The 21,002-nt window shown below is 46.0% G+C and overlaps 1 protein-coding gene across 1 annotated transcript; it reads left to right on the top strand.

The window, feature by feature from the left end:
* The first annotated feature begins 3,947 nt into the window (after positions 1-3,947).
* F3 (coagulation factor III, tissue factor) lies at positions 3,948-14,841 on the top strand. Its single transcript, XM_057793483.1, has 6 exons — positions 3,948-4,230; positions 5,311-5,416; positions 9,609-9,796; positions 11,447-11,628; positions 12,299-12,458; positions 13,925-14,841. The coding sequence occupies exons 1-6, from the start codon at positions 4,143-4,145 to the stop codon at positions 14,059-14,061; spliced, it is 861 nt and encodes a 286-aa protein (XP_057649466.1). The 5' UTR covers positions 3,948-4,142; the 3' UTR covers positions 14,062-14,841.
* The last annotated feature ends 6,161 nt before the right edge of the window (positions 14,842-21,002 follow it).

Below are 21,002 nucleotides of genomic sequence, written 5' to 3' on the forward strand. Positions count from 1 at the left end.
GAGGGTTTCCCTTGAACTTTTGACTCAAGATAAGATGAAACAGTAGCATCAAAGGCAAAAGTGACTGGATAGACTTCAAAACTAGGGAGCTAGGCTATTAGGAAATGTCACCAAGGAAATATACAAGCAAGGTGAAAACGTCCTGCACACGCACTTTTGAGCGGGTTATTTCATTCATTTGTTTCACTCACTCAAGGAATTTTCAAACCCGTAGGTAATTTTCCAAGTGAGGGGTACCTGTTTGGAGCTGGGAAGACGGCTCAGTGGTGAAGAGGATGTACTGTTCTTGCAGAAGACCTGAGCTGGGCTTCCAACCATCTGCAACACCGTCTCCAGGACATCCAGCTCCGTCTTCCTGGCCTCCACAGGCACCTGAACTCACGCATGCGCACGTGAGCACCCGTGCACTTAAGAAATAACACAAATCTTTTTAAAATGCCTGTTAGAAAGACTGGCCATGGCAGTTTATTTAAATCTTTTTGCTTGGGAGGAAATAGGAGAAAGTTTATCAATAAACAACACTATTGAAAGTGTTTTCTCTTTTGCCCGTCTGCTGACAGAAAAGCATTCATACCATTAAAATCTTGACCCAGGTAGGAAAGGTGATCTATTTCACAGAAGAGGGACTTCTTGCTTTATTCCGGACATTCTAGCCCGGAATCCAGCAACTGCTCCGCATTTGAGATCTGTGGAATGATTTCAATATATCAGATTCAGAAGTCTCAGAAATAAAGGATTGAAGCATTGTTGCAGAAAGGGCTAGCCTACAAAACTTCAAGCCACATGGTGTTGTATCAATAAAAGTACAGGTTAAAGGTTTCTTCTCAGCGGATTTTGTTACTAAGATCATAGCTGTGATCCATTTGTAATTTATCATCATTCCATATGCACAATAAAATGTTAACTATTGATCACCATGAAAGCGTGCTTATTAGGCAATCTACTAAAAAAACCAATACTTAGACTGAAGATTTTTCTCTAAATTTTTTTTTTTTTTTTTTTTTTTTTTTTTTTTTTTTGGCCAGGTGCCTTAAATCCCAGCACTCAGGAGGCAAAGGTGGGTAGATCTCTGTGAGTTGGAGGTCAGTCTGGTCTATACTAGTTCCAGACTAGCCAGGGCTATCTAATGAGAACTTGTCTCAAAACTAACCAACTGAATAATTTAAAAAAAAAAAAAACAAAAACAAAAAAAAAACAGTGCTGTGTAATGACTGGCCGGGTGAGTGGCCAGGCTGGTGAGCAGAAGCAGGTTGGACAGGCAAGGGAGCAGATTCTTATAGCACAGGATTTTAACTAATTTTGGTAGAAACATAAACTATTGGATAGTACATAATTATTTTCACAAAATCCACAGTCACAGCTGGCAATTTCTCCATGACTAACCCTGCCAGATGTTTCTTTGGTTTTGCTGAGTCACTTTTTCTCCCACACTCAGAACTCTGTGTCCTCACCAACTCTGAATTCCCTCTGGTTTCTTCTCACATTTTGCCTTTTACCTGCATTGGGGAGGGTTTAAATTGCTCTTTACCCCTTCTTCCATGCATATTACTGTTAATTTTTTTAATTACTCCAATTTTACCTTTTGTCATAAATCTTAACCTGTCCCTTCCCTAAGAAGACAGACGTTTTGAGGAAATTACGCTAAACAGCCATTAAGCCTGTCCATCAACAGTCTCATCTCAACCCATGACTAGGCAGATTCTGAATCACCCTAGAATGTAGGCTGCTAGAAAAAAAGAACAGCTCCCAAACTCCTTCGTTCTGTGATGAAACTACCTCTCCTCCAGTTGGAAGTCCCGGGAGCCAGAAAGGGCCGGCTGTGGAACAGCGCGGAACAATACTGCGGTGCCGGTGCCTTTGGATTCACATAGATTTGAGTTTTCTCACCCATCCGACCGGCTCACTGCCTGGCTCCTAGACAAAAAACCTTCAGGAACAGAGTCCGTCTCTTGAATGTTAATTAAAACCTACAGCTGTGTGCATGGCTGCATAATAATCTTCATTGACTCAAACATGCGAGGCACCTTCTAAGAGCTGGTAATGCGCTAAGGGCTAAAGAAGGAAAAACTGACTCCCCCACCCGCTGAGAAAAGCTTGAATGGGGTAGACTGACGTGTGAGTGCACAACTAAAATTATGTCAAGTGCTTGATGAACTGGTGAAGCTGGGAGCATGCTCTATAAACGTGCACAGGAAGGGCTGAGAGAGTGTCCCGGTCATTTGCAGACTCCTCATCAGCCACATTTCGCCACTGGTTATGCAAAAGGAAATCGCGCTTTCTACGTGTCTTCATGCATGTGTGTTTTAGGGAATAGCCAACAGGATATTTCTGCCGACAAACAATAAGTTCCCCAAACTGCAAGTGTTTTCCGCCCCACAGCAGAACACTTTTGAGTGTCTGTGAATGGAAAAATTGATCATTCTCTGAACCGTTTTCTTGATGCAGTCTTCCTTTGCTCAGTCAGGAGTAGAAGGCAAGAGGGAAAGCCCCTGGCGTAAGGGATCAGATAGCGCCACGTTGTGCCGTTAGGCCAGTGAGTCCATAGGAGCGGCTGGCCCAGGGTTGGTATTGTAAAAGGAGATCGAGGAGGTTCTGCCCTGTCTGTTCTCAGACATAATCGGGAGGCCTAATCAAAGTCACTGTAAGTATGGAGACAGTTTAGTGCCTTTTTACACTTCTCAGAGCCTACAAGGTGGACCTGAGCTTGACTTTACTGAAGGAAGTGAAAAAAAAAAATTGTAGGAAGCAGTGTTTCTCAACCTGTGGTTCGCAACTCCTGCGGGGATTGAATGACCCTTTCACAGGGGGCCCCTAAGACCATAGGAAAACGCAGATATTTACATTACAATTCATAACAGTAGCAAAAAGCCATTTATGAAAATAATTTTATGGTGGGGGTCAGCACAACCTGAGGAAGTGTATTCAAGGGTTGCAGCGTCAGGAAGGTTGAGAAGCGCTGCTATAAAGGAAGGAATAAGTCAACCGGGAATGACAAGAAATCTCTTGACAGGACGTTGGCCAAATGCTACCAATATGATCAGTGACGTCCTCAGACCCGAACAGCTTCACAGCAAAACCTAGAAAAGGAAAGCGGGAAACAAGTGAAGAAAACCAAAGCTTGCAAGGCGACACCTGGCTGCGGCTAGGCTCAGTGACAGAGGTGTGCTTGGCATGGATGGCCTCCTGGGTCCATTTCCAGCATCTAGAAAGGAAAACAGACAACTGGAAGCCCCAATGTCATTTATTTTTCAGTTTCATTTTTTGTTTCTCTGCATTTTGGAGGAATTCCCTCTAAACCCACAGCTGTCTTCCTCAACGTGAGTAAGAACCATCCTTCCTGGAATCCCCTAACGACAGACGTCAAGCTCAGATTCTCCCAGGCTTTAAGCTCCTCAGTCCCTCTCTGAAGATGGGAACCGGAATCCGGACCGGGTGAGGGTGGGGGAGATGCCAAGTGGCCTTTAGACCTAATCCAGGGCATTTGTCCATGACAGACACGTGCATTTACTGCATCGCCCTGCATAACGTACCAAGGGACTGACTGAATGTTCTGCTAACCACGGGGTGCTCGGGCAGAGTCTTGGAACTGCACTTGTCTACTGGGAATGATCCGGTGAGCTTGTGCTAAGGGCGCAGCCTTCAAGGAAAGCAAAGGGAAAGTAAGGCTCCCTTAACTTTCAACTCAGGTCCCTCCAACACGACTCCTTTCTCCCTCGCAGGCCACCAAGGCTGGTTCATCCAGGGATCGGCCCGGCAGCCTGGGTCCGCAGCACCTGGATCCGCCTGCGCCGAAGGGGCAGCTGGGTGCTCGACGGCGCTGTTGAATCACGGGTGAGTCACCCCTTTCGGGGTCTCGGAGTTTCCTATGGGAGGAGGCGGGGCAGGGGTGTGGATTGACCGGGAGCCGCCCACCGCCAAGATGAGTGACCGGGGCTGGGGGGCGGGGAGTCGCCGGCCTCGGCGGAGGCGGCGCGGGGTGGAGAGGCGCCCGTGGCCGCGCTGCCCTTTATAACGCGCCCCGCGCGGACCCCGGCAGCCTGAGTAGAGCCGGTACCCATCACCCACTCCCCCCGATCGCCTCCGCAGCGCAACCTCCGCGTCGCCACCGAAGCCTTGCGACCTCCCGCCACCAGCCCTAGGACATGGCGATCCCCGTGCTCCCGCGCCTCCTAGCGGCGCTTGTGCCCACCTTTCTCGGCTGCCTCCTTGTCCAGGTGGCCCCGGCTGCAGGTGAGTGGCACCGATCATGAGGAGCTCAGAGCACACGGGAGACAGGGGCCGTACCTGGCTAAGTGGGGGGTTGCTGTGGTTCCTTGGGGACCCTAACGTGTCCCGCCGTACCTATGGACTCGGCTGCGCTCGTCCTGAGGGTTTGAATGAAAACACGACGGGGAGGTAGTTGATGCTCGACCCCGTCTTTTGCCGCCACTGGAGATGCCTGCTCTGTGCGTTTACCACGGTTGCACAATGATCGGTGGTTCCTGCTTTGACTTTGAGGAAAGAGCCGCCTAGGAAGTTGGGCCCTTGAAGGTAGCGGGTGCGTGGATCCGTCTCTCTCCAAGTCTGCGTGCTTCCCGTGGCTTGCATTTTATCTTTGGCAAGGTGTGCGCCTTCCCGTAGTAAACAGCTATTCTTGTGGCCTTAGTTTAGATCTGGCAGAAGCAATCCTGTTATAAACTCAGGCAGACAGAGTTCATACCCCACATCTACCCAATGTTTGGAGCAAGGCAGAGACTGAATGAATCCCGAGGACTTGCAAAAAGAGACGTTAATAACAGAGTATTTTTAATGAAATGGCATCCCACCACGTGACAGGTGCCGCGTGGGTTGCGCATCTACTTTGCTCTCCGTGGGAGTTTCAGTGTAGAGATATTTTAGATTACATTGTCAAGTTTGACTTTTTTCATTTATATACATTCCTGAATCGTCTTACCTGTGTGGAACGTGCCCTCTTTCAAACTTATTCAAACCCATCTTTGCGTCTACTTTGATCCTGCGTCAGAAGGGTCTGGCACATGAGTAGACCTTGGGTCCTCTTTCCACGTCGTTATAAAATGGGCTTTCCCTTAAATAGTTTAAACAAGGACTTCGGGGTCTTTAGCACTTCCACGGACTGTGGTGTGGATGATATCAGGAGCACAATATGGGTCTAGAAAAAAAAATGGACACACACACACTGCCTCTGTTCTTCATAAGTTAGCGACGTTTTGTAATTGACATTTAAAATGTGCTCCTTCTGATGGTGGAGGCTGGGCAGGTGTTTCATGAACAGAAGTGCAGGCAATTACAGTTCTTTTGTGTTCTTTGTAGGTACTCTACAGAAGGCGTTTAATTTAACTTGGAAGTCAACTAATTTCAAGACCATTTTGGAGTGGGAACCCAAACCCATCGGTTATGTCTACATTGTTGAGATAACGTAAGCTAAATTCAAAATGAAAAGATAATGTTTTTGTCCTTACTGACTCTTTAAAACTGTTGCTAGGTCGGGCTGTTCAGCAAATGATAGAGATTTCATGGTATTTTGCCAGGCACTGTCATGTCCCATCAAGGTGGAAATATTTCCATACTTTCAACGGGTATGACAGGAGCTGGGGATTTATCTCAGTTTGTTGAGTGTGCATCTTAGCACTTAAAGCCCTGGAGTAGGTCCCGGGCACTGCACGGAGTTGCTATGGTCTCACCCAGCAGGTGGAGGCAGTAAGATAAAAAATTCGCGGTCAGTCTTAGTTATATATAGGGAGTTCCAGGCCATCCTACAGTATGTGGGATCCTGTAGCAGAATAAATAACTAAACAATAAAAACAAATAAATAAAATGATGTAATGTCTAGTTATTTGGGGGAAATTATAGGAAAAGTAGTGCATATAAGCTGTAGAGAGGTGAGCCTAGTCACGCAGGCATTTATAGTATGCTTTGGGATCAATGGTAGCTAATCTCTGATAAGCACCAATATACTTTTCCCGGTTGCTACCTATCTAGACTGGGGCTCCTGGCATGTCAGGGAGAGGTAGGAGGAATCTCAGTGTCTACACTGCCCTGAAGCAGCATTTGATTCATTCATCTATGGACTCTGGGAATCAAATTTTGGTTGTACTTATTATCTCGGTGGAAGCGGAATTTCTGACTCACTGAGCTGCTTAGAAAACACGGAAGGACTGTCTATATCTTCTGCCATTTGGGGACAGCTTGGCTCATTCAAGCCTGTTCACTGATTGACAGCTCTCAGGAATAAGTAAGTCAACACTTTAAATCTAAGTATCAGGGTGTGCCACATTTTCCTTTGATGGTTTTCACACATTCTTGGCAAGCCTTTGGCTTCTGATAGGATCTAGGAGATGTACAAGGAGCTTGAGAAATCGAGGCTGCCTGGTGTGGACATTATTTCAATAGCGGTGATGCAAAGACGTAAGAGCATCATTGGCAAAAGTCAAGCATGTTTTTGCTTCTTGGTTTTGCTGTTTCAGCTTGTTCCGAACATTTTATAGTTACAACTCTCAAGTGTGGGTCTTTTAAATGCCTGTCTTGTTTTTCTAAATGAACCCCATGACTACTGACAAACCAAAGGGAAGAGAATTTGAGTGTGAGTACGCATGCATATATGCATGTATAGCTATGCATAGATATATAAAGAAATTTCATAATCTATGATTACCATTGTAGTCAAACTTATGAGTTCAAAGGCTGGTGATATAGTTCAGTGGTAGAATCCTCTTCTACTATGTACAAAACCTTGGGTCCCATCCTTAATCCATGCCCCTCCCCAAATTTAGTTGAGCTTGTAATGGTGGAACATACCTCCCTGCACATCTTGGTCATAGGAAGTGAGAGGCTTAGGAGTTCAAGGCTACATATATGCTCAATGCCAACTGGAACTACATAGTGAGACCCTGACTGAAACAAATTCAAATCTTGCCAATTTATATTTTAATAGTTGAGAGTTATTAAAGTTATCAATTTCCTTTATGCAGACCTGACATTTGCCTTAGGAAATGCTTTCCTTCTAGATAAGAAGATTAGGTTTTGGGAGTAGCCATTATCTTCTAAATATATCATCTTATTTGTAACGACATTGGGAATATATCTTGGATTGACTAGGTTTTTAAAATGTTAGCCTTTATTAGCAGTAATTTTTTAGGGGAGGTCATTATTGAGAGTAGTAGGGCTTATGCTTTACAAACACGAGAGCTCAGGGCACAACTTAGGGATGCCCGCAGACTTGGGTATCCTACGAGCCAGGTCACCCTCCTCAGGCAGGCCCTTGCTTCTGAGTTGGCTGATCCTGGAAGCATTTTCATCAGTCAGTGCCTGAGACCTGAGCTAGCCTTCGCCTTTCTTGGGAGAAAGGGGATTCCAGGGCTAAGGGAGTCATAGCAGCCATGTTGTTTCTAGACAGCTCTAGTAAGCTAGCAGTGTATGCTGACGGCTCCTGGTAATTGCCCAGGCTGCCTAGAATCGAGTGTGCCACATCTCTGTCAGTCTGAAACAAGGCTGGGAGGAAAACCTCACTCATCACTGCTTCTCCTGGATTTCCTTTATTTCTCATCTCCCCACGGAGGAGGCAGCACCTTAACCAGGGGACCCGGCTCCCCACCCCCACCCATGCTGCTGAAGCTTGGTTGTGCAGTGCTGGACCCAGGACAGCTCTGTGGTGCCAAAGCCCCTTGGCTGAGTCCACGGCATCATCTCTGAAAATAGGCTCAGTGGTGGCTGGGAAGCCTCCGAGGCCCAGACTCAGCACTACGCCGTGCCTTGTGCCATCCAGTCCGTAGTGTGTGCTGAATTCGGAAACTGAATTTACAAATGTCCAGACACACTCTCTAACTCAATTAGTGAGTGTCTGTTTGCTGTTGGAACTCCTCAGCAAACTAGGAGGGACTTTTATTTCCAATAATTGGGGAGTTGTTTTTTTTTTTTAATTTTTTTTTTAATTTATTTATTATACAATATTCTGTCTGTGTGTATGCCTGAAGGCCAGAAGAGGGCGCCAGACCTCTTTACAGATGGTTGTGAGCCACCATGTGGTTGCTGGGAATTGAACTCAGGACCTTTGGAAGAGCGGGCAATGCTCTTAACCACTGAGCCATCTCTCCAGCCCGGGGAGTTTTTCACTAACCTAGAGGGATCTTTAATACTTTTAAAGTGGTTGTGCTCTTGGTGACACCCAGAGGACCTCACTGGAGAATTGTTCTCTCCTCGACCTGTTGTCCCGGGACGATGTAGGCCCCTGTCCTAAATTTTTTTCAGAGTGCACATGTTCCTACTTGTGAGCTGGGCAGAACAAAACAGCACATCTCTTGGCTGTATGTCCTCACCCAGAGCCTAGCCCCTGAACAACATGTTTGTCTTATTGGTGGAAAGAAACCATTAAAGCCACCATTGGCTTTTGATATGGAATCAAGGTGCATTTTGGTCATTCTGGATCCAAACAGCCTCTCTATACTTATCATAGAAGAAAATTTTAAAAATACGAGAAGATAAAATATTCTAATTTTAAAGTTAGCTTGTGACTTTAAGGATAAAGAATATTTGTACCCAGATTCTTTCAGTCTGGCTATGTTTTTGAAGAATCCACTTTTGTACCTCTTTTGTGCGGATTTAGATAATTGAATCTACATGTGACTCCCCTGCTCACTGTTGTATCATATTCTATATCTATGTTAAATAATCAAGCCTATCTATAATAGATTTCCACATAATTACATCCTGTCATGGTCATCATAAGGGGTTAGTCAACATTTCTATATGCCAGATATTATGCTCGTCCCTTTGCCCAGGTTCCCTCATGTGCTGTAATCTCTTTAAGGAGAAGCTGGATTCTTTTTCATGAGTGTGGTCATGGGAAGTGTGTTTTCACCCTGAAAGGGTAGCAGCCTTACATTCAGCACACACCCAAGTCCCACTGCTTGGTATAGAGATGAAATCCAGAACTCTTGGTCCAAAGAGTGCCCACGTGTTCAGAGCTTCCGTGGCAGTAGGGTGGGGGAAAAAGCAAATTCTGTCCCCTGCCCTTGGAGGCTTCCACTGGGTTGAGCGGGTGTTACCTGCATTGGTTTTCTCTGCTTTTTGGGGAAGCACGTTCTCATTCTGGACTCACAGCTAGCATGTGGTGTGATCAGGCAAACAAACCAAGCTCTACCACTGGTTACTGTGTGACTTTGAAAGTTGTTTAGTGTCTCTGAACTTCCATGTTCATGCATTTTTAAAAAGGGAGGGCGGGGCTGGGGAGATGGCTCAGCGGTTAAGAGCACCAATGCTCTTCCACAGAATCCAGGTTCAATTCCCAACACCCACACAGCAGTTCACAACTGCCTGTAGACTCCAGTCCCGGGGTATCCGACACCCTCACACAGATACGCATACAGGCCAACACCAATGCACATAAAATAAAATTAATTAATTAATTAAAAATTTTAAAAAATCCAGCAGAGTCAGCCTGGCTTCTGGGTGAGCATGCATTCATGCGTCAAACACGAAGGGTGGGAGATGCCTCTTCAGGTTTCCCTGTGGCTGCCAGTTGGTAGCACAGAGCGCACTGGCGGTAGAAGGTCACCCGTCCTGATGAACACAGAACCTGATATCCCGTTTCTTTCTCTCCTTCCTTCCTTCAGCTCTGGATCTAGAGACTGGAAGAGCAAATGCTTCTTAACCCAAGACACCGAGTGTGACCTCACAGACGAGATCATGCAAGACGTGCACCTGGTCTACCACGCAAGGGTCCTATCTGTCCCACCAAATAACACTTACTTTGGGGACGCGCCATTAGCAAATGCCCCAGAATTTTTACCTTACCGAGACAGTAAGTAGCTTGGTTGGCAATGTCTTCATTCTTGGTCTAGTCGTCCGTATATTCTTGTGCGTTGTGGTCCCTACTGGCCATTAGATTAAACATATATCTCTATACACAGAGAGGGGCATCTAATAAGTGTGTCTCCCACTCTCTGCAGATGTGGCGGGTGGGTCACAGAATGTGAACTGTGTGTGTTGATCACTGTATCAGCCATCCACTGTCCCCTCCGGTCTACCCCCAGTTCCTACCAGTAACCAGCTGGATGTTGCGCTGGGCTTGTGGTTTTTCCTCGGGATGTTCTGCCAGAATACACGTCACGTGCTGAATTTTCTACCCCTTCATCAGATCAGAGGTCCTAGTTGAGGATTTTTCCCCAAACGAGCACAGATCCACAGGGAAGCTTGCTTGTATCTGTAATCAGGCATGTCCGTTCCCCAATCGGCTGATCTCCATCTGGTCTCGAGATGAGCCAGTACCTGCCAGCTCTGGGCTGGCCTCCCTCATGTTGGGTTTGAACATGTGGCATGCTTTCTTCTCCACCTTTATCCCAGCAGGCTAGTCTGCCCTCTAATAAGGAAATGCAGTGAATTCCTGCCAAATACGAGATTTTTGTGTGTTTGTGTGTTGGGGGTGGGATTGGAGGTCAGGGCTGCGGTTTAGAAGCAGACATTTCATGAACACAGGAAGCACATTAGGAAGACTGAACCCCACTCTCTGCAAGGCCTGCTGGTTCAAACTAAAGGGTTGCATTTTTGGTGCTCCCATCTGTACCCCTCTGACAGCTCTGAGATATGCATGGTGGGACTGGTGAGGGACAATTGGCCAGAATTTTACTTCTGAGATTTGTACTCATGGTCTAATTACCCAGATGAATGTGACCATTTCCCTAGAGTCCTCGTTAACAAGCCTCTCTCTTCAGACTCCTTTGTGTTTTTACCCGTGGGTTTCTGCATGGTACCTTCATGTCATGCAGGCTCACCGACGATCATTCTCCCCTAGCCGTGATTATCCTTTATAGTTCTTGAGTGTTCAGTAATCCAGACCAAATCCTCTGTGGTACATGACAGAGCACACATGCTCACACACACACACACACACTGCCCTGTGACTTGCATAGAGTGAGGACTTACTTGACCATCATATAACTAGGTCACAGAAGGTAACTGAACCAGGAACCGATGACTTAAAAGAAATTCCTTGGTGGACCAGGAACACTAGTTGGTCTTCCCAGCCTCTAATTTATTGCGCATAAATTACGGAAGCTTGCAGCCATCCACACATGGTCACCAAACTCTAGAAATACGGCTAATGCTGCCAAGATGAAACACATGTCGGCTTTTAAAAAATGTAAACTATCCACAAAGTGCTTATATTGATTGCATGTTAAAATGCTAACCTACTAATGGGCCTATTAAAGTTTATTATTAACTTTAATTCCACCAGCTCCTTCTCACATTTTCTAATGACTGTGAGGAAAGCTCTCCTTGTGTTTCCAGAGGACAGCACTGCTGTGTGCTGTCTTGGGACTCAGCTCTAGGATCCCTGCTACAGATGTTCTATGTGCACGATGGAGGAGTTGTCAATTATGATAACTCAGTGATCTTTTCTTTGTATGGATTCTCATTTCCAACCAAGGTAATTTGTGTCTTTCCATTTCAGCAAAGCTCGGACAACCAGTAATTCAGCACTTTAAACAAGTTGGCCGAAACCTGAGCGTGACGGTAGAAGACACTCCTACGCTAGTCAGAAGGCAGAATGGCACATTCCTCACCCTGCGGGATGTTTTTGGCAAGGACTTGAGCTATGGACTTTCTTATCGGAAAGAGACAAGCACAGGAATAGTGAGAAATTTTTCACTTATTTTTATGCCTTCTTTAGAGATCCTTGATTCTCCGCAGCCCACTTCTTTCCCAGTTCAAATGTAGAGGAATAGGGGTTGGCGTGGTGGCATGAACGACAGGTCTTCATTCTCCTGCCACTTTTGTTAGTCACCCTGTGCCCTTGGGCAGGCACTTTCAGAGATTCCAGTTTCTCAACCAAGGAGCTGGGCCGGATAATCTCCAAGGGTCCTGTCCTCTCCCACATCTTCATACTGGGGATCCCAGAGGGGAAAATGACTTATTAATTAATTTGTGTATGCGCGTACATGTGTGTGTGTGTGTGTGTGTGTGTGTGTGTGTGCAAGCTGCTTGTGATGCTGGGACTGTTACCCAGGGCCTTGTAACAATCTCTTTACCGCTGGTTCAGTAGTAAATTCTCTTTTTCCTTCAGATAAAAAGAGGGGCTGAACTAAGTTGGATTTACCCAAGCTGTATCTTTTCAGCCTTGGTGAAGGCATCCTTAGCAGTTATCAGGAGTTACTGATTAGCCAAGCAACTTCTAATCCTCCTCTGTCAATGATGTCGTAGACTTTGCTTAGAGCCCAGGGTTTTTTGCCTTCCTCGGTGACTAAATAAGGGGAAAGAAGTCACTCTGAGCCTAGTTGAAACAAGAACTCTTATCTTTCCACAGAAACCAATCTATACACACACGAATGACTTCTTCGTTCAAATGGAACACGATGGCAGCTACTGCTTCACTGTCCACGCTCTGATTCGCTCCAGGAAAGATAATCAAAAGAGCCCAGAAAGCAGCACCGAGTGTACCGACCAATGGGAAAGTATAATGGGAGGTGAGTGGCCGTGGCTATGGCCGTGGCTGTCAGTGGCCGTGGCTGTCAGTGGCCTGGGAGGCTTGACTGCCCCCAACATGTACCTCTATGGTGCAAACGTTCGGGGAGAAACGACTTTAGGGTTTCTTTTTGGGTTCTCTTTGAGGCATTTAGAAATGATTCCAAGTGGCCCCTTGGTTATCAAGCACTTGCAATGGGCCAAATTCTATGGACCACTGCGTATGCAGAGCACAGCTAGGGCTTAGGTCTCCAGTCACAGCCATCTCGGCCTGTTTCTCCTGGCAGCGTGATCTGGGGGCAGTGGTCTCTGGACATGGATATTTTCAGGGCACCTATGAAGAACTGTTACTACAGGGTGTGTGTGTGTGTGCGCACGCGCGCATGTGTGCACATGAACACACACTCTGGGTGCTCAGTGTCGTGCCTGGGAGTCTGAAGGTATCTCTCTAGGGATCTGCATGCTATCAGGGAAGAAGCAGCAAGGGGCAGTAGTAGTGGCCTGGCCCCTGTTGAAGTTTCAAGTAAGCCAGACTCAGAAAGACAAAAACCACATTTTTCCTTCTATGTGGAAGCCTAGATTTAAAATTATATACATGTGTGCATTTGTGTGTGTGTATGTGTATATATGTGTGTGTATATGTGTGTGTGTGTGTGTAGGTCATGAAACTAGAAAGGGGGCTATGAGAGAGAAGAGAGAGTTATAAGTGGGGGGATAATGGGATAGACGTGATAAGAAAGAAGAGGGTGGTCTGTCTAGGGGGAGGACTGGAGAGAGACAAAGGGGCATGGGGGCAAGGAATGAATGAGAGCAAAGTCTAATTGCATGTAGTTATGAAAATGCCATAATTAAACCCATTACCTTAAATGCTAACCTAAAAACCACAATTTTTTAAAATGCAAGAACACATTTACGCATTCTGCCCTCTTACTACTATTGGCAGGAAGCTCCCCCTCCATTGGGCCCTCCCTTCTGGGCCAGCTCCTGACCCACAGGCCCCGAGGTTCCCCTTCCTAAGCCTTACTCTAATTCTGCTGCCTCAGCCTCTGCCTGTTTCCCTGCCTCATCTCTGTCCTCTGAGGTATTTCCAAGGCTTCTTCCAGGAAACCTCCTTCCTCCACCAGCCAGCTAATGTCTCTTCATCTCCTGCAGGAGTAGGCTTGTCTCTTTGCTCTTCCCATTCATCTTCTATTATAACCTCTGCCACCAAACTCGGGGTCCCTTTTGTCTACCTTTCCAATGCCTGCTCTTACATCCGGCTCTGGAAGCTCTTCTCTAGCCGAGGGGCACGGGGTGGCTCCAGCCATCCACTGTCGGTTTCTCTCAAGCATATGAGGTCAGGTAAACATGGTAGGAAATGTGGAAGAAATAGACTTCAAAAAAGCAGGAGGGTGTAACTTGGGTCATGCCTACCTGTGAGTGGGATTTGAGCCTCCAAGTTGACTTTGATTTGATTTTTTTTTTCCAGAAACACTCATCATTGTGGGATCAGTGGTGTTCGTGGTCACCATCTTTATCATCCTCCTGTCCATATATCTGTGCAAGCACAGAAATGGCAGAGCCGGGCAGAAGAGGAAGGAGAACTCCCCGCTGCGCTCAGTATAGAGGCAGGAGGCTGAGGCTGCTAACTACCACACTCCTTGAACGGCACTGTTACCGAGACCTCTGATGGGAGCAGAGGACGCGGAGCTTGAAGACCTTGGTTCAGAAAGGCTCCCTCTGTGACCTGCTGTTCCAGCCACCGCTGATCCCGACACTAGCATTTGCCACTTTCGAATGTACTGAATGGTATGGACTGGTTAACACTACGGCGTCTTTTGCACAAATGCTTTAGGCTGTGTATTATATACTACACTCAGGAAGACACTAGGTCAACGGGGGACAGACGCCTTTCATATAACCCGGGTGGACTTTTGGGAGAACCTTTGAGAAGCTGATTTCATAGGCTACAGGACAGTAAAAGGAAATTGGATGGACTTTTCTAAAGCTGTCTTTCTGTAAAGTAGTAGTTGGTTTCTTTTTTCCCCCCTTCTAGGTACTTTTGAAAGTTCAAAGCAATTGGCAAACTTTCATATTATTGTGTTAAATGCAGAATATTTCTGCTTGGGGCATCTTTCTGCTATGTATTACAATTTAGCACTTTAACTGACAATGGTGGGGATTAAAGATTTGATAGCCAACTCTATTTTTATAAGACTACTACACAAAGAAACTACATTGAGTTTTTATGACTTAAGGTACTTAAAAGTGTCTATGGTTAACACTGCATATATTTATATTAATTTTAAAGGTGTTATATATGGGATTTTCTATGTATATAGTTTCTATTTGTATATATTGAGATAATTTATTTAATATACTTTTATATAAATAAAGGTGATTGGGAATTGAGACTATCACATTTATATCTTCCATTTATTATTTACAACTTGGTATTTGCATTAGGTGACTTCACTGCAGTGATCCTAAAAATTTTAGTGGCTTACAACAATGTAGAGTTTTCACTTATACTATAATTGTTAAGTCTTGGTAGGTGGTAGCTCCTTATAGTGTCTTCCCATTGCAAGACCCGAAAGCAAGCAGAAGTCTCTATCTGGATCAGAGCAAAGGTGAACACACACACACACACACACTAAAAACCAAAACCAACCAACCTAATAAACAAACCTAGATTGCTGCACCTTCAATGTTTAAGCCGCTTCTTAAAAATAACTTTTTAGGTTATAATATAATCACATCATGTCCCCGCTTTCTTTCCTCCCGTGTAACGCTGCCCCTTGACCCTTGGTCTCATTTAAACTCATGGTCTTAAAACTTCTGGTCCGTACTTTGGTTCACATACCCAAACAAGTCACGTGACCATGACTGACAAGACTTGACCTTCTGAGAGGGACCGTGAGTCCCATATCGATGGGCAGGGATACAATCTACGGAAAGAAGACAAATGCTGCAATCTAGTACAGGCTTAGATTTCTTCCCACAGTCACTTACGTTGTGGATGAGGCTAAAAGAGAAAGAAAACGGCTTTGGATTATTACGTTGGCAAGAATTAGAAGGATCAAAAAGGGAGCAAGCTGGATGGAACGAAGTCTCTAGATTGAGAGCTCTGAGGGTGACCACTGAGTTTAGTTCTCGGTTTAGACCTCATTTGAGGAAACTGAGCACACGTGTTTGGTTATGCTGAGCTGACTTAGTGACTTCTGAAGTGGATAAACTGAAGGAGTCCTTCAGAGGAGGCCAGCAGGATGAAGGTGAAGTTCTGAGCTGGCTCAACCACAAACCTGCTTTGGCTTCCCTCTGGGAGAAGGCTGGGGAGTTGCCAGTGGTCCATTTGACTCGGTAGGGTTTGTTTACTCAGTAACAAAGGCACTCAGTTTGCAATGCAGCCGCTGGGGCTGAGACTGCTTGCAACCAGCGCAGCTTTTGCTAGGCTGTCCAGAAAGAGAAGTCTCCGAGAGCCTTTGCCCTTATCTTGAGTTCCTGCTCACGTGTCTTGGCCAGGACAAAGAGCTCCATGTACCACATGAAGGGCAAAGCAGGAGCTCGTGCCTGGCCCTGAGTTTCTCTGCCAAAAATAATTATAGCGTTATGTAATTGCCTTTCTTCATAATCTAAGGAATTTGAATTATCCGCAGACTGAAAGCAGGCCTAGGTATAAATAAATAAGGTACCTAGCTCTTCACAGAGGGAGGAAGGCTTCACAGGTCTTGTGAGGCAGCAAGGAAAGGACTGGAGGGTTCCACGCCGAACGTTAACGGCACACAGCCGCTCTTTATTGCCCACACTAAACAGCTGCTTTCGGAATCAGCACCGCAGTGGGCTCAACAGCTGAAACCAGACACCAGGACTTGGCTGCCCTCTAGTGGGCCAAACAGAACGCCTCCTTACCTGTGCAAGACCTTACTGCTTACTGACAAAGCTTACTACTAATTAATATACAGACTTTACATGCTTTCTACTACCTTAAATCACTGTTTAGCATATTCGTAAGAAACTAGGATTTGAGCTGGGCGGTGGTGGCGCACGCCTTTAATCCCAGCACTTGGGAGGCAGAGGCAGGTGATCTTTGTGAGTTTGAGGCCAGCCTGGTCTACAAGAGCTAGTTCCAGGACAGGCTCCAAAGCTACAGAGAAACCCTTTATCATAACATGCTGATTTTTTTTTCTAAAACTTCATTTTAAATTTAGGATCCTTCCCCCACCCCTTTTTTTAAATCTATGAGATGGAAGCAATCATCACAGGCACCCGGGTAATTCCTCACTGCTGTGTGGGTTTCCTGGGGGCTGTGCACAAACCGCAGATGGGACACTAGCGACAGACCAAAGGAACAATTCCACCCCATACTGGCCAGTTTTAACTTGACAGAAGCTGGAGACGTGAGAAGAAGGACCCCCAGTTGAGAAAACACCTCCATAAGAGCAGGCCGTAGACAAGCAGGCCTGTATGGCATCTTCTTAACAAGTGATTGATGGGGGGGGGGCAGCCCATTGTGGGTGGTCCTGGGTTCTATAAGAAAGCAGGCTGAGCAAGCCAGTAAAGCAGCTTCCCTCCATGGCTTCTGCATCCACTCTTGCCTCAGGTCTGCCTGGTTTGAACTCCTGCCTCGCCTTCTTTCAGTGGACTGTGAATCACGATATGTGAACCAATAAACTCTTTGCTCCCCAAATTACATTTGGGCAAATCTTCACAGTGTACAAGAGCATTTTCCAGGGCACTGACTGGACGGCAGAAGGGTCAAGGGTGAAGTGTGAGTGGGACATCTATCATTCCACCATTTAATGAATGAAAGGATTTAAAACCCATTCACATCAAAATACCGATGTCTCATAATATTTTATCAACTCCATGTTCTTAAAATAACCCAAGTGTTAAAGAGCGATGGTGGTACTTCATTCCTTGGTCAGAGTTTTAGAGGGGAAAGCAGAAGACTTCTTTTTCCTACACCTGACTGCACATTGCAGGCTATCTTTCTGATTGTCCTGTTCATCCTGCTGGCCTTTGCTCTGAGCCCAGGTATCTACTTGTCTACAATTTTACCTCATTTCCCCCATAATAGGTAAGCCAGGCCATTTCTTTTTAAAGAACACTGTACTGGCCATGATGAAATCTTGTGGACATATTTGTCTGCCAGGGCTAAGCTCGTTCCGTTTCCAGCATATTTCCAAGCCATTGTGCCAGCTAACCTGATTGTGCTCCAGGTAAAGCCCCTGGGTGATCAGCTCTGGTGTCACCCAAGAAATACTTAGTGGTCTGTTTGACAAGAAACTCTGAAACCGACTCTGATACCTGAAGTTTGAAGCCTCTATGAGCAACTGCAATTAGCCCACTGTTTATCATTTACCTCTTGACGAATCTGGCATAGGCACAGACCAGAAGAGGCATTCCTGATTGTTGGAGAAGTGAGAATGCAGTCCCTTCTGAACTCAACACAAATTAAAAGCAGGAAAAACAAGACAAAATTCTCCCTCTGCTCATAGCAATCACCCTGTGAAGGTCAGTTGCATGTGAAGCTGCAGGGGACTGGCCATATTGAACGAAACCATCCTGAAAGTTTAACTGAAAATTGGAGGTCTGGTGGAGGCCCAAAAATGTGAGCCTATTTCCACGTTGACCAAAAGTCAGAGAGTTGGAATTTACCTCTATTCCTTCACCACTGTTATTGTGTGCTTCTACCTCAAACAAAAGTCCCACCTAGATTTAGCTCAGAGAGTTCTGCTCTCCCAAGGTTATTGTCAACAGGTGTGGCTAATAGCCAGACCTTGTATTTCAGGAATAGAGAAGTAGATATGTTCCTACCTCAAACAAAAGTCTAAGGATCCAAGGGTCCAGTTCCTTTACGGGGATAACTTAGGATTTCACCCATGGAGTGGTTTGCTTACAGAATGTTTTGGTCCAGGGGTGTGTGTGTGTTTGACTTGTTTTGTTTTAGCAACAGAATGTTTAAGTATGGATGTAGCCCCACTTTCAATTAGTGTGTTCATTTCCTTGTATCATGTTAATGCAGTCTTTTGTCTAACTCCTATCTTTTGGGGTAAGGGGTATTTTAAGCAGTTGGAAATTAAACACCGGCAAATTTTCAGTACTCACTGGAATCACCTTCTGATACTATTCTGTTTCTCCGTTTTATTATGTTCATTCGCATCTTCATATTCTTTACTATATTTCTAAATCCCCACACCTCTACCGGGGCGGGAGGTATGTTTGTCAAGGTCTGAGTGTGTGTGAAGACAGTAGCTTTTTAAAGTTCTTCATCTCTTGGCTCAGTGGGTAAAAGCAACACAAGCCAGGTGTCTGAGTTCCATCCCTGAAACCCAAGTAAAAAGATGGAAGGAGAGAACTGGCTCCACACAGTGGTCCTGACTGCCACATACATACCCAGGTAAACGATAATTTAAAAATGTTAATTTTTCAAAAAAAAAGATCATTTCCCCAGGGTGTACCACCCTGGGCTCCGAGGAGGAAGCAGGGTCCTGCCCACTGAGCAGGACAAAGAGACCCACACACAGGCCTGGGACACTCTGCCCTGGATTCCAAGGAGAAAACACAGGCCTATCAGCACCTTGTGACTCTGGGCAGGACCTTGTTGGGAGGGGGGAGTGTGGAAGGGGGAGTGAGCTGGTCCTGAGGGTGCGGGAGTGGGATAGCTGGCCACACTCCTCTCATGTGTTGGTGAGGGCAAGGGGAACCTTGCCACTACCACCTGTGGTGGGCAAGGGAGTTGATCCTCCCTCTTTCTAGCTGCAGCACTGGGGAAAGTGAGCCCTGCACCTCGCCTGAGCAGCACGGTAGAGCTGGCCCTGATGGTGTAGGTATAGGAGAGCCCACCCTGAGGGAGAACTGGCCCTGCCCCTTGCTCCTCACTCAAAGGATTCACCAGGGCAACGATGGAGAGCTCACCCTGGTGTTGAGGATAGGGGAGAACTGGAGGGGTGACCCAGGCCTAGAACCATGGTTATGAGCTGGCCCACCTCAACATCCACCCTATCTATGATCTGAAGGGGCGTGTCCTGCAGATCCAAAGCTGTGGAATCTCCACAACACAGAGCAACACGATAACCAAGAGGAATTCCAGTGAGGGCCCATGATTGAGTGTAGCAGAAACCAGAGACCTTGAACCAGACCAGTAACTTCTTGCAATGAACATGTGCAAGTAAAGATACATGGACAAAAGGGTTTACTGCGTGACTCACTGTGTCACACTGCAGCTTTCATGAACAGATGTGATTTTTCCTTTTTCGTCTCTTAAATTTTATTTTGTTTTATTTGGTGGTGGCGGCGGGGGGGGGGTGTTGCAAGGGCAGAGGGCAGATATGAAGGTATGGGGAAATGAATGGGGTCAGGAGGCATGATGTAAACGACACAAAGAATAAATAAAAGAAAATTTAAAAGAATAAAACAAAAAAGTCCATTTCTTTCTAACCTCAATTCTGTGACTATATATTAGGAGTATATCAATATAATTTAGTCGGTCTTTTCTAGGGAAAATGAAACCACTGAAAAGAAAATCCAGGAATTGTGAGACTGAAAAACTATGATTCTCTTTAAATTAAACAATTTGTATTTCAGATAGGATCTTGCATGTAGCCCAGGCAGGTCTCAAACTTATGACCTGTTGCTCCAGCCTTCCCAGTCTGGGAACTGCAGAGACGTGTAGGAAACTAATACAGAGACCTAAGAACACAGAGACGTTCCTGGCATACAGTCTTTATTCGCCCTGGTTTCCAAGCACCACCAACAGAAAGTTGCTTTATCACAGTGAGTCATCTTCCCTGACAAATATCTCAGGTCAGAAAAAGGAGAAACAGCCCCAGGACAGTGGGGCACTTTCCCCTCGCACAAGTTTATAAGACGTCTTCATTACAGACAATCGGGTTAGATCGTAAAATTACAAATGATCACAAATGAAGAACCATGAGAGAAGAGGTGGCCAGAATGAGAACAGGATAATCTCCAGTTTCCTGTGACTGAAGTGCCCCACTGTCTAGGCACAGACTCTCTAGCAAACCTTGGAGAACTCGTTAGAAGTTGGAATTCTTTTTTTTTTTTTTTTTTTTTTGGTTTTTCGAGACAGGGTTTCTTTGTAGCTTTGGAGCCTGTCCTGGAACTAGCTCTTGTAGACCAGGCTGGTCTCGAACTCACAGAGATCCGCCTGCCTCTGCCTCCCGAGTGCTGGGATTAAAGGCGTGCGCCACCACGCCCGGCAGAAGTTGGAATTCTTGGACCGCCACTGAACCTACAGAGCCAGAATCGGAATTCTCCAGATGCTGTGTACGTACGCTGAAATCAGAACTGCTCTCCGTGATTTCCCTAACCACTCAGCCAACCGTTCCTGATGTCGTTCACAAAGGTTGGGTGAGGGACATGGGATGGAAAGGGGCAGAGCTACAGACTTGTGGGAGGAGCCATTTATTAACCCCCCCCCCAAGCATGCTGTTTATGCATGTTCACAGGAGAGCTGTGGCCCCATCACCAATTCCTTTCCCAGAGACACACCCAAGACCCCTAACCCACAGCTGTGTGAACAGCAGGCTTCCCTGCTCTAGTCC

This window comes from Chionomys nivalis, chromosome 18 (genome assembly GCF_950005125.1).
Source record: "Chionomys nivalis chromosome 18, mChiNiv1.1, whole genome shotgun sequence".
NCBI classification, from domain to species: domain Eukaryota; kingdom Metazoa; phylum Chordata; class Mammalia; order Rodentia; family Cricetidae; genus Chionomys; species Chionomys nivalis.